Genomic DNA, 17,818 nt, shown 5'->3' on the forward strand with positions numbered 1-17,818 from the left:
CAATGATATCTGCAGTCTTACTTTGAAAAAAAGATGTATCACCATAAGAAGCCTCAACAGTAGATGTATTTTTATAATAATATTTAGAGCTGAAAAGTTTTTTTAAATAAAAAAGTCATGTGCCATGAAAATAGTAACCTTAGATAGGAGCAAATGAAATATAATGAAAAAACAATTATGTGGTATAGATGTTTCCACCCTTATGATTATCATCATCATCATCATTAGCATAGGAGTTTCACCATTTATCTGGAACAGTATCGAATGATATATGTAGTCAAAGCCTATATGTTACAGGCAATATAAAATTGACCTGGGAGTTCAATAAGGAGAACTGCTAGAATCCATTGCACATATACTGTATCTATCACATGTGCCTCTTTGGATATGTCTGACAAGTAAAGATTTTTCTTACTATATTCAGTACATATAAAAGCAGCACAAAGGGGGGGATGAGGATACTTGTGCATGGGTTCATGAAACATTCATAGTAAAATGCAAGGTTTTTTGTTTTTGTTTATACTGTAGTTGAATTGTTAAAAAGGCGAATTAATTAACTTTGTGTGGAAGAATCTAGAACTCTGCTGTGGAAGACTACTCTGTGCCTCCAGAAAAATCTTAAAACTGCAATCTTAAGCAACTTTGTTCTGATAGCAAGATTTGTTGTAGCCAACTTGGTTCTACTCACTGTAAGGCCATTTAAACAAATAATTTAGATTCAACTGATGAACCCCGCTAGCAGAAGCCTGCACATGGACTTTTGCTAATGCAACAGGGTTTTCTTCCTCCCTCCGCACAGCATTAAAGTGGCTTGTATGGAGAAGGATAACCTCCAAAACAGCACACTGGGATAGGAGAGTAGGCTCTTTCCATTTGGCAAGATGAAACACTGGTGCTGCAAGAACGATTACCATGGCACTACTTTGAATTAGTCTACCCTGAATAGGACTAGCATTGGATAAAAACCCTTGAACTTTCAGAATGACTCACATGAGGGATTGATTGGAATACATGTTAAGGGCTAGAAATGACCCAGTCAGTGATAAAGGCTTTTTTATTATTTAATTTGAGTTCAGTTTGAGTTCAGCCTAGAGCATAGATATGTATCAAGTTCAGTTGATTAAAAATCAAACCAAATTGAAATTTATATTCTTTCATTACACTGGATGGGAGAAATACAGCTGTGCAAAATGCAGAAATTCTACCTATGATCTCATTGTTCTGCAGAAAGTGCCTGTAATCTTTTACTTCTCACCTTAACTTTTAATAAAGCAGTTTCAACAATTTCTAGATAATATACCAATTTTGAGGCATATAATATGAACAGGTTGCACAGATTTCTAGATGCTTTCATTTGGTTTTTAAACAACTTTTCATGATTTTTATACTAAGTAATATATGTCATTTAATCTCCAAGATACCATCACTTGTGCTTAATTTGCACATTATTGACTATTACTTCTTCTTTTTGCTGAATTTCTTGCACTCTGAGTCTCTATTGGTAATTGGGCCTCAAAAGGAAATCTGGTGAAGAGGTTTAATGCACTCAGGACCAATCTTTTCATTGAACAGTAGCATGTGGTGATTTGGGCTTTGTTTTCTGTGGGTTCTTTGACTTTTAAACAGCCATATGTTCTTGGATAGTTTGGACCTCCTAGTTCTTTTGTAGGAAATAACATCTAGAGTACTGAATTTCTTCATGAGAGTATGAAAAATATACAACCATACTTTTGATTATCTATATAACATGCATTATTATTTCTTGACAAAATGATCCTTTAGATCCTTTGACATACATTGCTGAAGCATATTTATAAGCTGTTGCCTTCTTTGAATGTCACTAGCTAGATAAGCTATATGAAACTGGACACTTGATTTACACTTTCCTATGCTCTGTAAATGCCCCTTTTGAGGTGGTTTACTTTTATGAAAGTTGTTCTTTAGACAATTGTGTCTCAAATAAGACATAATGTCTACAGTAGCTGTTATTTTTGAGAAATCTAAACATCCTGCTATTTTGGAGCTTTTCCATGACACTAAAATCATTTGTTGTCCCTCCCAATATCATTCTTCCTTTGACAACAGTCTTAAATGCCTTCGTGTATATACTGAATGATTGCATAAAAAGTAAATGTAAAAGCATCCAATCAGTAGTTGCATGCAAAATGAAACTAGTTTCTAGAATACAATTAGCTCATGCACTTCTTTGTAGAATGCAGTCCGCAAATGCTTTGTGCATGTCTGCTTCCATCCACCTTCTGCCAAGCTAACTCTTCTGGCTTCAATGCATGCTCTCTGATAACCTTTTTAATGCCTGACCTGTTCCTCTCGTATTCACCATAAAATGCTTGCTGTGGAGAAAAAGGGTTATCTTCCCCACCTTCTGCATGCTTGTGCACTATAGGTTTTTAATGAAGTGGAGAAAGCACCAAAAGAGCTGAGAAAAGAGCTCATGAAACGCAAGAAAGAGGAACTTTCTCAATCCCAGCATGCTCAGGTAACCGCAGCAGCTTCATGCTTCTAAAAACAACCAAGCAGCTTTGTTCACAATTGCTTTAACCATTCCATAGTGGTTGCTTTTTGTTTTCCCTCTGAGTAAATATGATATTAATTTGTAATGGCTGGCCATTCTTAAAACCGTAGCTCAAATGTGTCATATAAACAGAAGTGCAACTTATTCAGTATTCATTTACTTGGATGTGATTAGTTAGAACGACAGCCAAAGTTATAAAAATGCAATTTATGTAGTTAAAAGTGTGTATTCAGGTGTTGATATGAATGTCTACTTTATTCAGGGCATTTACCATAAAGAATAATGTTATCAAAGTGTAAAAGTAGTAAATAATATTTTTATAAGCAATTTTTCATTATCTCTTACCTTTGAATCTTTTAATCCCGGGCAATGCAGTTGACATGATGGTGTCCATTTTTATTATTTAATGGCTTGCCTGTACTTTCTGCGTTCCAAGCACCCCATTGCAGCAGACATACTATTGGTTACTTTTCCTGTCTGAAACGAAGCGCATCTGAAATATATAAGGATCTGGATGTGTGGCAGTATATATAGTCAATTAAGGCAATGAAGAATTCTTCACTTTTTGTTGACATTCCTTGTCTTGGCATTATATCCCAGACTAAGTACAGATAACTTCTGATATCCATTAATACTTCCTATGTATTCATGTACAATGAGACTGAAGTAATTCTGAAGTAATGCTTCAGGTATAATTTTAAAGTGAACTATAATACAGGTGGAATGTTAGGGGGGTGAAAGTGAGGAAAGAGGGTTAAAATAGAGGCAGTGCCAGACTGTCCAAAGCCAGTTTATCTCATGTATGGAGCAGAATCCTCCTTTTGCAGATATTCATAGTAGTGTATGGTACTTCCTTTTAAAGACAACTGTTTATATTTGAATGTGCTCATCTCTTGGAACTGGATATTTGAGGTGTACCTCCAGCCAATATTGTACTACAGGAAGGCTTATTGAGTAATTACAGTCTTAAATATATTGGAGAAAATTCATTAATATTTTTTGGGCACAAAGAGTTAAAAATATGGCTTAGATAGGACTAGGTTGTAGGGCACTATCTTGCAAAATAAAACAAATACTGAAGACATGACATAAAGGTTTTCACTTTGTTTTGCAATTGGTGTCTTCATAAATACAATGTAATTTTTGTTCTCAGTTCAACCCACATCACTGTAGGTATAAACCAGGCATCCCAAAACTGCGGCCCTCCAGATGTTTTGGTCTACAACTCCCATGATCCCTAGCTAACAGGACCAGTGGTCAGGGATGATGGGAATTGTAGTCCAAAACATCTGGAGGGCCGAAGTTTGTGGATGCCTGGTATAAACTATAGCTTCAGAAATTTTACATCTTTTAACAGAAGTAATTCAGTACAACTTCTACTTTTAGGGAGGGAGGTGCTCCACTAATGAGTCATACAGTCTTGCTTATTGCTTATGATTGGTGTTTGAATGCATGGTTTGTGCTTGCATTCTGACCTGGGAAGTACATTGTATTCTGCTCTGCAGGGCGTTGCTCAGGTTATGATTCAGTCTTTTCAGTTGTCCTCATGTACCCTCTTCAATGCAATAATGCAGGATGTAAGTCCAACATGCCAAAAATTGGATGTTTCCTCTGTAGTTCTAGCTTGTTGTTCTGTTTTTTTCTCTGACACATGTGCTGATGAATTCTTTTTAAAAAATCTAAAAATGTGTTCATCTGCACAAAGATTGTGATGGACAAACTGGGCAAATGAGACTTGTTGATTTTCAGCACATGTGTGAAACCAGTTCTATGTTTTGCTTTTCTGTGTGCAGTGAAACAGGCATTTTCCAGAATGCTTCCTGAAACCACCTGACAATGGGTGTTCCCTGCTGTACCATCCTAAGTTTTGACTCATGGGGCAAGGAACACCATTGTGACATTTTCTTCTTCTCTGCCTTGTGCAGTAGTGGTAATTTATTTTTAAACAAACCCGCTTCTACCTTTGTGTTCTCTCTTCTGTTCCACCAGATGCTACTTGGGATTTTAGTAGGAAGGTGGAAAGTTTGCTTTACAAACCTTATTGAAACGGCGTTTTGTTACATGGCTCTAGGAATCTTTACTAATGTAGAACATCTAGGCTCCCCATCAGCACTGTACTGTATACCAAATCTCTCTGTCTCTCTTTTAATTGCGTAACAATGTTAGTAATCACAAGCCTGACATGGAAGTCAACTTTCATTCACAAAACTACAGAATAGGCTGTGGTAATATCTTTTATCTAGGTTATTCTCATGTTTTATGTTCTAAAACATACTCATCTAAACTGAGGAAACCTCAGGACTAAAACACTACTTGTAATAATTCAGCTCCTGCAATTTGACAGAATTGCTGCTCGAGAAGGGCAGGTACATTTGCCATTCGTCTCACTTCATCAAAGCTATTAAGTAGACAGTGGACCTATACCTTTCTTGTTGTTGACATCTGTCTCTACAGATCTGGGTTTTTTGATTTGTCTTTACGAATTTTTGGTTTTTGTTGGAGCTTTCCCCCCTGCTTTTCATTAGAGCTTTGATGGTGGTAACTATGAACTTTTACTCCCTCTCTTCCTCTCACATCCCCCCCCCCCGCATCCTCTGAAATTTGCTCTGGGGTTTCCTTCAACTCTCCAGAGCAGATCTGTAGGGTCACAGGGAGTTGAGGCAATTCAATCCCTAATATTGATGTGAAGAAGGTAGCATTTGTAAAAAATTGATTCTGAAAGTAAAGCTTTCAGTTTTGGGGGGATGTTTAAAATAATGCATATTTTCTATAGTTTTCAGGAAACACGAGCTAACCAAAGTTGAACACATTTCAGTCTTATACACTTATACAATTTATAATTTCCAGAAAATATGTCTGTGCCATTGATCTAATACATATATAATGAGAGTGATATCTGATCTAATACATATATAATGAGAGTGATATCTAAACCGTGGAATCGTGCAGTAGGCTTCCAGGTCCTCCCTTCTGGTTAGTGTTAACTCTGGTTTGGTGTTATGTTTACCTCACTACTAAATATGCTTAGTTTTAAAACTAAGATTTGAACATTGCAGTGAAAATCTATTTTGCAAGTTTCGATTAAAACTAACCATGGTTAGCACTGGTGCAAACTTAATGCTGCATTGTAGTTAATGCTAACCAGGGGTAATTTCCATGCAAAAAGGGAAAGGGACCTTAAGAACCTGGTGTCCCCAAACACAGAGGATCACTACCATTACTGCTGCACTGTTCCATTGTCCATCTCATTTCTTTGCTATATTGTGCTTTTCCTGAAGAGGATGACTAAATAGAATCACATGAGTTCGTTTTGGTGTTGTTGTTTTTTGGCAAATTGATTCCTCATTTTCCTCCTCCCCCACCCACTTGATAGAAGCTGCTGTTTAATCCCTTGTAGCTTTTAAAAGTGAGTTAGCATGTGGCACAGAGAAGCTGCTGTTAGGAAAAGAAGTGACCCATTCTGATGGATGTGCAAATTTTCCTATATGGTGCTTTCTGTTGGTTCTTGTGAGACAAGTAGGAACATCAGACATCGGACTTTGATAACATCTCCATCAAATTGGTCAGATGCAATTTGTCTGAGGATTACTAGCAAGTAAAGAATTGCTATCAGGGCAGATGATTTCTGTGCAAGCTGGCCTGGAGGTGAACTTTGCAGATTTGTTATTTATTTTCTCATTTGTGTCCATAAATCACATGTCTTCCTTTTATATGAACCTTTTGAAATACAAGCACATCAGATGTGGCTTACCCAATGCATAAAACATGGGCCTGTCTCAACATGAAGTGTCCCTGTTGTATTTGATACAAGATTTTTGCATAAAATACCATGGAAATAATGTCTAAGTTTTCAGACATTGTTAGATTTCCACACAGCCTTCTTTCCGTTGGTGGAATGATCTGTGTATAGGATTGGATCAACTTCTAGTGTAGGGCCAATATTTCTAGTTATTTTCTGAGCTTGTGACATCTGTTTCCGTAAAGCTCTTTTCCACAAAGTAGGTGATAAATACTTCACATGTAACCACTTCCATTAAAATAGCTACACGTGACTTGTTATGTTAATCTTTGGAAGCCTTTTTCTCGTGTATGTGCACCATTCAAAATGTGCACTGTTCAAAATGTGCATCTGGCCTCATTTCCCCAGCACTTGCTTATCTACCAGCCTCACATTTCACGGTATAGATGGTGCAGCTTAATATGTATGTCAGTTTCCTAATGTGAAACTGTTTACAGTGCTATTGAGGAGCCAATATTGTAAATTCTGGATTTTGAATTTTGGAAGTGTTTGGTCTTTTAGGCTATCATGTGTCCTAGTCTACTTGATCTGGGTATCTTGCTCTGAAACATGAAAATACAGTGTTGAAAATATAATAGACATCCTCATCTTGGAGAGGATTCATGTGGGCCAGAGGTTCCCCCAGACTTTGCACATGTTCTGTAAAAGACAGATGTGCACATTCTAACCTAAACCTTTTCAGTATCCTTCGCACATAGAGTGAATCAATACAGTTCAGTTGATTCTCAAGAGTAATTTGTCACCCATTGTTAACAGATAGCAAGAGAGAGCTGGATCTGTGCAGCAAATATTCTTGTTTATATTAGGGCTTTTTTAAAAAAAACATGGGTTAAATCCCCTCCCCCAGTTTCCATTTCTGCTTGAAAGTAATGATTGAGACAGAAAATAGACATTATTCTCTTCCCACATAAATACATTAAACCTACCTTAATCACAGTAATATTCAGTCATTTATTTATATTTGCTGCTCCTTGGACTATTCTGACCTTCATCCCACCCTGCTTTCTTCCTCCTTAAGTGATCCCAGCCATTTATGGATCATATAATGGACATGTCACAATAGCACTATGTACTGAATCTGATATGGCTATTTGTCAACATCAAGAAGTCTTTTAGAGTAAAGACAGTGTTTCCTAAACTGGACAGTGATCAATCCTAGCCCCCCAGCTATTTCTGTAACAATCTACCAAAAAGAAAGAAACCAGAAAAAATGGGGGGGGGCTTTCTTTTAATTTTGAACAAGTTTTTTCTGAAGCAGCTCAGCCCAAATCTTGTCATTTGTTGCTTTCTTAAACAGAATTTAGTTGGTAATTTAATATAAATGCAATAAATAATAATTTGCAAGCAAATTTGTATAAGATTTGAACTTAAGGTCCTTAAATTAAAGATTCTCTAAATTGTGTGTGTTTTTCCATATTTGCTGATTAGCATAAAGGCAGTACTGTAATGGCCCGGCATGCAAAGACATAGCACGGTACAGCAACTGATCTGACAAGCTGCTTGCCCGGGAAGAATTAACTCTGGCTGGCATGTGACTGCCCACAAGGCTGTCTCATATATAATTGGCCAAATTATATGTTTGCTGAAAAAGCAGTACTTGGTGGAGGGAAAAGAAAGAGAGAGAACTCATAGGGCCCATTAGTTTCCCAGTTTAGGTTTGCTGCTGTTGAGAAATGCATGTTTCCCCTCACACTTTATACTGCTGAGCACTTCAAATGCTGTGGTAAGTACAGCAAGCTCGCTTGCTGTGTAAATGTTTTAATTGACCCTTAGAGAATAATGTTGTGATTTGAATATGGGTTACCCGGTTCAGATCCCTGTTTGAAGTTTGGCTTGTGGAAAAGTGTATGCGTCTTTCGCTCTCCGCATATTGTGCCTTACCTGCTAGTTGTGAGCTAAAAGGCTGCTCTGAGATCCTTTAGAAGAAGGCTGTATACAAATGAAGACACCTGAGACTTGTGCATAATTTACTCAATTTGGCTTAATTTCTGATAGGAGCAAGAGTTTGTACAGAAGCAGCAGCAAGAATTGGATGCATCGTTAAAGAAAATTATTCAGCAGCAAAAAACTGAGCTAGCTACCATTGAGCGGGATTGTCTTAACAATAAGCAACAACTCATGAGAGGTATTTTCCCCTTTCCCCCCCAGTGTTGGATTACTGTTCATCAACTTAAAGAAGCATTAAGGGTTCTGGGCACCTAGTACAGCTCACATGCAAGCCCCATGAAACTTGTGGAATGAGTCATGTCCTTAATTTATGTCCTAGTGAGGGCATGAAAATCCAGTGAAGACTGTAGCTGTACATAAGAGTCTTTATTAGGCAAGCAGAAAATGGTGTACAGAATCCATTTTAAAATGGCTTGTCTATTTCTGAAACAAGCCTGCTTGTGTCTATAATTTTGGTGAATTGTTATTGGATAACTTGATGAGGAATAATTTCTTTAATGCATTTCTCCATTAAATATTTCATTGGGGTTATTCTGTTATTGATTGCTTCGTGAAATACATTGTATAATGAATGTTTTGGGGGTGACTCCTCAATAATTTTGACAGAATTTTTCTTCCCTTCTATCTAGCCCGTGAAGCTGCGATATGGGAACTAGAAGAACGACACTTGCAGGAAAAACACCAACTGCTAAAACAGCAACTGAAAGATCAGTACTTCATGCAAAGACACCAGCTGCTTAAACGGCATGAAAAAGTTAGTGCGATCCTAGTTTGTCCTCTTTACTGGCTCCAAATCCTGGTTCAAAAACATCCTGTCCTACTACCTATATTTATTTATTTATTTATTGCCTTTTTTCTTTAGTATTTAAAACTTTTATATTTTGTGTAAGTTATTTGATGCACCGATTTTTAGTCCCAATGTTCATAATGACAAAACAGCACCTTAAATTCAGGGAGGGAGATACACACGAACACTTTAGACCACCATTTCCCAAGCTGTTGGTTACGACTCACAAGTGGGTCACAGTACCTGAGCAAGTGAGGTGTGGCCTTTATAAGTAAAACCAAAATAATTATTGCTTTTGCTCCTGAACTGGTATGATGAATACCTCTTGCAGGTTTTTGTTTGCATATTATAATGTCAGGATGCTGCTCCCATCCTAGCGTGGAGGCAAGTTTGCCCCCCGCATTCCCCGAGAAGGCATGGGTGGTTTCTTCTGTGGAGGGGGCAGGAAAAGGCACATGTGCCTTTCTACCCCTATAGTGCAAGGGCAGGTGTCAAGCTTTATAGGCTTGGCACCATCCTCAGTCCATCCTTCCTTGCTTAGTAAAAATCGTACATAATATCATTATCTTATGTATCAATAACATAGCTGTCAAGTTTTCCCTTTTCTCGCGAGGAAGCCTATTCAGCATAAAGTAATTTCCTTTCAAAAAGGGAGAACTTGACAGCTATAATCAATAATGATCTGAGACCATGTCTAACAACCATCAAAACCTGCATCAACCTACTTGTTACAAAATGCAAGCTCAGCTACCCCATTGATACTCGCCAAAATTGACTTTTTCATGAATAAAACTATTTAAAATATCCATAATTTGTTATATTTAACAAAGCTTTTGAATGAAAGTTGCAGCTTTTGAAGCAATATATTGCAGTCAGATAGCTGGTCTTACATTCCTATAAATAAAACTATGAATAGCATCATAATTTTATAAACATTTACACAAATTTCATATCAATAGGGGTGTTAAGGAAAGTTTTCCTTGGATGCCACAAGTAATGGTTATAAAATAGACAAAATTGCAGTTAAAATATATGAAACAGATGGATGTCGAAGGCCTAAGTTGCAAAATCTATGTGACAATAATGATGGGTCACTATACCAAGTAAATTTGGACTTGTGGGTCATTATACCCAAACGGTAGAGAATTACTGGTTTAGACAATAAATAAGTGAAAAGTATGAGTGATGGTAGTAGGTAAAAGAGCTGCAAATTTTGAAATGATATGATTTAATGACCTTTTCAGTTGGCTGAAATTTGTGTGTTATTACGTCTGGTTGACTAACCAGCTATATTTTTTAATAAAAAAAGATTTATCTTCAGTTTTTCTGATACAGAAAATTTTATTATGAAGTGTTTTGTTTGCACTGGGTAAAATGTATATTAAATATTTTAAATGGATATATAAAATGCATTTCCCCTCATTTTTTAAAAAGGAAACAGAACAGATGCAAAGATATAACCAGCGGCTTATTGAGGAATTAAAAAACAAGCATACCCAGGAAAGAGCTCGATTGCCCAAAATCCAGCGCAGTGAAGCAAAAACTAGGATGGCAATGTTTAAAAAAAGCCTAAGAATTAACTCCTCAAGCACTCCGGAACAGGATCGTGAAAAGATTAAGCAGGTAAAGCAGTGATTTTAGGCAAAGGGGGAATCTGCATACACACATTATGCAGTTCTGTGAAACTCTCAAGTCAAAAATCTGATGAGTCCAAGTCTCTGGAAGTGATGTCTTCAACTTTATGTGTGTGCTTGAAGCTGATTTACTATTAACCTATTGAATCTGTGGGCCAGTTAGAATTAGTTAAGAACCCAGTCATATTGTTGCTTGTGTGTTTTGTGGATCAGCTTCTTCAGGCAGTGGCGGAGCTTCATGCTCGGTCACTGGGGGGGGGGGCAGAGAGCAGGTGGGGACAGGCTGGCGCGCATACCGGGGGCGTAGCACGCTGTCTGTGGGGGCACAGCCGTTATGGCACCCCACCGGGATCGCACTGCTGGGGACAGTGCGCTCCCCCTGTACCCCTCTTCCTCCGCCAGTGTCTTCAGGTAAGATCTACATTTATCCAGTATATACTAAGAATGAATCAGGAAGGTTTTTGCAAGCCCATCTTTTTTCAAATCATATTTCATATTAGTTATTTCAATATACTCTTTGAATGTTACATTGTCATTTAATTATATGTTTGAGTCTATAAACATTTTAAAAATTCTAATTTAAGTCCTCCTGTTTCTCTGAAAGTTTGCTATTCAGGAAGAAAAAAGGCAAAAAAATGAGAGACTGGCTCAACATCAGAAACATGAAAATCAAATGCGAGACCTCCAGCTGCAGTGTGAAGCCAACATTAGAGAATTACATCAGCTACAGGTTAAACAATGTTAATCCAAAATGTGCCCCTTTATGTTATTTATTCATGGGATAGGTCTGTTTGAGTGTGATGGCACTTCATGTGCTGCAGTTACATGTGACACTTTGTAGTTGTGGTACTACACATAGTTTTTCTGTTCTTTGATTTTTTTACAAATGAATCTGCACCAGTTTTTCTTTCCAAGGCCCTCCTCTAAGTCTCCACACCTTCTGAAGTCAGGTGGGTGATATCCAGAAAGAGGGCGCTTCTCTGTGGTAGTAACCTGCATGTGGAATGCCCTTCTCTGTGAGATTTATGTGCCAATGAGTTTTGTATCTTTTTGGTGCTAGGTGAAAGCCTCTTTTTTAGTCCAGATCTTCCAGCATGTCTCTTAGCTAGGTTTAGCTGCGGATTTTTACCAGTGTTACAGTTTTGTTACTGCTTTGATCTCTTCTAACTTTTTCAACTGCATGAAGTATATTTGTGTATTAAAATTCTCCTGTGCTAGAAGTAGCTGTGGAAATTTTGGCACACTAAAAACCAGGGAATATTTATACACAAAATGGACTGTGTATAGGGACTGTGCGTGTAGAGAGAAGCAGTGCTTTTTTCTGGGGGGACGCAGGGGTGCGCATACCCCTAAACATTTTGTGAATCTAAGTTTGGCCTCATTGAGGGGCAGTATTTCAATATGAGTAGGAAAATGGGAGTACCTCTAAACATTTATTAGGGAAAAAGCACTGGGGAGAAGACAACATGAGGTTTCTGGTTGGGCTGATCTCATAAAAGGTATTACCTCTTTATTGAAATAGAAGAATTTCTGTGTGAGAGAACCAAAAAAAGTAGAATTCTGATAGATTGCATAACACTTTTTGCAACTTAAAAAAAAATCGTGGAAAAACCCCTGTCAGTCGGCACTATAAATCTTGTGATTCTAGCTCTGAGATATGTTCCTACTTTTAGCTTCAGATAAAGTTTTTAAAAACCATAATACATATTCTTCATGCCCTGTCTGAAGAATTCAAGTAACAGTTTCTATTGAAAAGCTAAAACCTTGATAGAGAACATTGCTATGTAGGAATTACCTTGGCTGCTATACAGATTAAGCTAATTAAAGAATTAGGTCAGCATATGCTTCTATACAAGTAGCCAAACGTCTAATCTGATTTAGTTTTACTAAGGGATTATCTGTATCCCATTTTCAGAATGAGAAATGCCACCTGCTGGTTGAACACGAGACTCAGAAATTAAAAGAGCTAGATGAGGAACATAGCCAAGAACTTAAAGAATGGCGAGAGAAACTGAGACCAAGGAAAAAGGTAATGCAGATTGACTTTGAATCTCCAATAGAATACTATATTCTATTCTAATACTACATGGGGCAGTTGGTTTTGTAGCTTATCTCTGATAAATCAGATCAAAAACTAACACCAAGCTCATCATGTTTATTTTGTTTAAATGTTGTTGTTGTTTGTCATTAGACATTAGAAGAGGAATTTGCTCGTAAACTTCAAGAACAGGAGGTTTTCTTTAAAATGTCTGGAGAATCTGAATGCCTTAATCCATCAACACAAAGCCGGATTTCTAAATTCTACCCAGTCCCTAGCCTGCACTCCACTGGATCATAAATTTGGAGCCTCTGTGAGATGGCTTTGGGTGCGTTTTTCAGCTTCTCCTCTTCAGCTTCTGTCACAATGAAATCTACACCCTGCATCCAAGAACCTCAGTGGAACTCCATCCACCTTCAGTGGAGACAATCAGTGATATCAGATATAGAAGCACAAATGTTGGTCTTGAAATCCGATATGATGTATTTCATGTATTTCAAGGATAGCCGTTTGAAAACTGGACTGAAAAAATGTATGCAACTGTGTTGGCACTGGAAAGCAAGCCTAAACTATTAAAGGTAATCTGCAATGCCCCAAGAATAATTGTAGAGGATATTTAGGCAGATATACTACTGCTCCTTTAACCAAATATTTGTTGTGTTATGGCCATTACCTCGTGAGGAAATGGGTCACTAGCCTCATTCAGTGCCTGAAACCTGTAAACATGCTGGGGGGGGGGGGCGTTGTAAGAGGATCGTGTTTCTTTATCAGAAAAGAAGCCCTCATTATTGATATTACTGTAACAGAAATGCTTGCCGCTTCCACAATTTTTGTCAAATCCTTGCACTACAATATGTAAAGTTTAAAAAAGAGTACTCCTGTCTACTTTAAAATATACACCTTATTCCTCTACAAACAGAAATAAAACAATATCATTTATTTCTCAAGACAAAGTGCGCAAAATTTGCACCCCCATTCTCACCCCCACAATTAGAGAAATGTGAACTGAATGGATTCTCTCCTTACTCAAAGTAGCAGTTTTGAAACTCCAGAGCAGAAAATGGCTGTGACTGTCCCCGTTCTTACAAATCAGTGCTGATGTCTGGATTGCAAGGCATGTTTTCTTTCAAAATGTATGTTGACCTATAGAAGGATTTAAGTTAAATGTATAGACAAATGTTTAATCTGCTTCATTGTTTTGCCATGAAGTAACTAAAGTTAAATGGTTTTATTTCTAAAATTCATAGTTGTATTATAACTTATTTGCTGTGGGGGTGGAATAGAAATATTTATCCGGTTGGCAGGAGATGTGCCTGCATTAAACAGCAGCTGCTGTCTTTTCAGGTTTCAGATCTGAGTCATATCAAAAACAGTATTGTAGACTGTCCTTTTGATATGCCAAAGTTAGATTTGTAATATAAATGTTGGTTGCTTCCTGTTCTTTTGCAGCCTGATCTTTTAGTAGGTAGCTTTGAATAATCAACTGTAAGTTTTCACATTTGCAGTCTTTTCATTAAATGTGAATACTGTCCAATTTCTTACAAATTTTATATTATGTCAGCAGCATTCCTGCATGTGAAGGAAGCAGATTATAAAAATATAGAGTACTTTAATCAAGTGTGTTCAATTCTTTGGCTAATGAATCCAGATACTGAAGTTGATCTTATCAGATCAAACTGTTCAATTGTGACGGTATAGTAAACATACTTTGAAGATGCATGTTACAGTTAAATTTTGTTTTCCTTTAATCATAATCTACCTAACAAATATTTCATAGCTAGCCTTAATACTTCACATTTTATTTTATAAATATGTATTGTGTACCAGGTTGTACATTCGCTCTTTACAAAGTTCTGAAATCTGTTTATTCTGAATTGTTTTGGTGGGAAAGTTTTCAAAAGCCTTTACTTTTTTTTTAAAGTCACCCTTATGACATAACTAGTATTGATTATAACATTAAATACTATTTCTATCTGTTTAAAAAACTATTTAAAAATCTCAAGTTTGTGGATTCCTTTGGGGAGTTGTGCGTGTTGTGTGCTAGTCTGAAAGGATTCTGTGGTGTTGCTGTTTCTTGAGGCACCAGAACCAAAATGAGGACCAGAACTTAGCCCACTCAGTTTCTTCCTACATTAATGATTGCCTGGTGGCGTTCTTCCATCATCATTGCCCTGTGTTGCATATAAAGTGTTCATTTCTTTGCATGTTTCACATGCGACAAAATCAGACCTTTTATTACATGGTTCCTGGTGTCATGACACAGGATGTTAGGGTCAGGTGCCAAACCATGGTTCAGCTGTCAAAAATGTGCATATGTTTTTTCTCTTGTATTTGCATACTCTGATTCTCTTATTTTCCAATTCATGGTAACCCTAGGTTTCCATGACATCAAAATCAGTGGTGCTATGATTACTATATACCGGGAACTGATATACACTTCAAACCATAGAAGCAACTTGATTTGTATATACATTTGTTGCATTTTGTCTGATTTGGTTATCCCTGGAAACCAGGGATAACCAGGTCCTGCAGGAGGAAATTAGAACATAAAAGGGACCCTACAAACAAAGGGCACGTTCTTGAGAGTCAAACCATGCTGTGTGTATGTGATGTCTGAACCTAGCCACAAATAAACAGGGTAAAGGCTGGCAATCAGATAATGCATTAATTAGAGAGGCTCCATGAGAGGGGTCTGCCATTTGTGCCCCCAAGTTCCCCACCATTATAAAAGCAGGTTTAATTGTACAAAAAAGTTGCATTTTTGTTTTGTGTTTGGCTGGCTCCCCCTCCCAGCTGAAACTTTGAGCAGCTGCACCTGATTGGTTTCCCTGTGGGGGTACACAGTGGAGTTTATTGAAAATGATATCAAGATATGGCCTTGATTTGATGGCGTGAGAAATGGCTTCCTTCACAGATAATCTGATGAAGGAAAATACCCTGCCATTAATATTGAAGCTCAGTTTTGTTGCTCTACTACGAGGGCACCAAAAAGCCCTTATAATTCTGAGCTAAGCTGATTATGTCAAAGGAGAAAACTTTTCACTGAATTGCTGGCTTTTTTTTTAGCCTGTCAGTTGCTAGAATCATACCACCTAAGGTCAGTTTGCAATTCCTGTCACCTATGGATGGAAGAGGTCTCCAAGCGGATTGTGTTGCTGCCCTGTGGCTTGGAGACAGGAAATGCCCCAAACTTCTACAGAAGACTTTTCTGCTATCTTTCTGTTGAGGCTCAGTCCATTTCCTGTCTCAACTCGGAGAAACATTATGCTTGGAATCTTTAAGGCTTTTCCCTTATAGCTACCCTGTTGTTTTTTCTCCTTTTTATATTGAGCCTTTTGTTCTTATTTGTTTTCTACAGCTGCTCTTCCTCTCTTTTTCTCTTACTGTGTAAAAAAGAAAAAAATCCCTCAGCTTTCCTCACCGTTTCCTGCCTTTTCCCCCCTTTCTCTCCCTTTCTAAGCTCCACCATGAGCTGTGAGGCTAGGATTTTCCACTTTCTCATTATGGGGAAGACAGACAAACCCCTACAGTTCGGGGCTACTTCTTTGAAGGGGGAAAAAAGCTGAGCTTTGGGGTTGGGGTCACACTCGGCAGTAGCTGCAGCAAGCATCCAGGGGACCGCTATTTCTTAAGATCCCAGGGAGGGCCCTTGCAAGTGCAGCCTCTTCCTTTGAGTCCTGCGCAAAGGACATCCAGTGTTAATTTTCTAGAAAAAGAGGTGCTGGATTCACCATGAACACCTCCCTTGTTTTCTTATAATGGCAATGGTGCCCACCTTGAGAGGGGCTGTAACTGAGTTCTGGCGAGTTGCGGATTGGGGAAAAAAACGGGGATATCATCCTCTGCTGCTTCATTGAGTCCTAAATCAACCAGCTCTGAGGCTACGACATCTGTGGAGGCAGCTAGGAACGAAGAAATGGGCAAGCATAATGGTGGCCGATCCTGAGGACATACAATCCATGCCTGGTAAACAACAGGCACTTTCCTCACTGCAGTCCCCTCAGGCTCAGCATGGGAAAGTAATACATATTCAGTTGTGTTAGTACTTGTGGATTTTGTTCCAGAATGGTTTTTCTCCCACTTTTTCTGGATGTTTCCTATTTTGTACATACTTTATCACATTTTGTGCTGTTGAGTTTTGTTTTCTCCTAAGCTGTTCCAAGAAATGGGACTGAGCCTCAACAGGAAGCAAGCAGAAAACTTATGTAGGCATTTCCTGCCTCCAAGCTGCAGGGTAGGCAACGCAATCTGCTTGGAACCCTCTTTGCATCCCCAGTGAAATACCATTTATGGTAAGAATCTCCTTGGAAGTTGATGCTACTGATTTCTTTTAGAGCATAAAATTTTTATTCTTGCTAAGGTGTTACTAATTGTTTTCTTTAGAAAGGCTTCTTGCCAAAGCACAAGTTCTGTCCCCTTGGAAGCGCTATTTTAAGGGTTGGGATGTGGTTTCTTTTATCTTTAGGCAGAGCTACAATAAAATTTCAGAAGGCAGAATTTCAATTCAGTTAGTGCTGTATTTGAAGTATTTGCCTGTGAGCCGCCTACTCTTGGTAGTAAATTTTTATTAATTGGTGAATTAGAATTATATCTGCCCCTGCCCTCACAAACTTTGAAAGTTCATTTTCATTTGAAAGCATGGGAAGTGAAGCCTATATATTTGGTCAGAGAGATGTTAGCCATCTTCAAATATTTCAACACTTTTTTGCCACAGAATACCAAAATTCAGATAAATGACTGAAATTATTTTGGTGCTCTTAAGCAGGCATCCCCAAACTGCGGCCCTCCAGATGTTTTGGCCTACAACTCCCATGATCCCTAGGACCTAGGTAACAGGACCATTTTCTGGGTTAGCGGAGTCTGTAACCTGAAGCGTCTGTAACCCGAGGTACCACTGTAATGTTAAGAAGAAACATGGGTACTTTGTATCAAAACAAAATCGGGGTTTGAAAGAGGGAAACACATTCAATTTCTATTCATCTACCAAATGACTCTCACCCTTGCCTACCTATATAATATGCAAGCATATCAGAAAACATAGTGTAATCCATGGGACAGGGGAAGAAAGAAACTTAACACA

General features: G+C 38.0%; 1 protein-coding gene across 3 annotated transcripts in view; it reads left to right on the forward strand.

Moving 5' to 3' along the window:
• The window catches only part of SLK (STE20 like kinase), a 46,920-nt gene extending 32,348 nt beyond the window's left edge, over positions 1-14,572 (forward strand). For 2 of the 3 annotated variants that reach the window (XM_035133912.2, XM_035133911.2), the window contains exons 14-20: positions 2,405-2,497; positions 8,328-8,457; positions 8,909-9,033; positions 10,501-10,689; positions 11,305-11,430; positions 12,616-12,729; positions 12,892-14,572. In XM_035133912.2, the coding sequence (XP_034989803.2) occupies positions 2,405-2,497; positions 8,328-8,457; positions 8,909-9,033; positions 10,501-10,689; positions 11,305-11,430; positions 12,616-12,729; positions 12,892-13,038 (924 nt within the window). In that variant the 3' untranslated portion in view covers positions 13,039-14,572. The remainder of the gene's footprint in view (positions 1-2,404; positions 2,498-8,327; positions 8,458-8,908; positions 9,034-10,500; positions 10,690-11,304; positions 11,431-12,615; positions 12,730-12,891) is intronic. The other variant, XM_035133913.2, reaches the window with a different exon arrangement.
• The last annotated feature ends 3,246 nt before the right edge of the window (positions 14,573-17,818 follow it).

This window comes from Zootoca vivipara, chromosome 5 (assembly GCF_963506605.1).
Source record: "Zootoca vivipara chromosome 5, rZooViv1.1, whole genome shotgun sequence".
Taxonomy (NCBI): domain Eukaryota; kingdom Metazoa; phylum Chordata; class Lepidosauria; order Squamata; family Lacertidae; genus Zootoca; species Zootoca vivipara.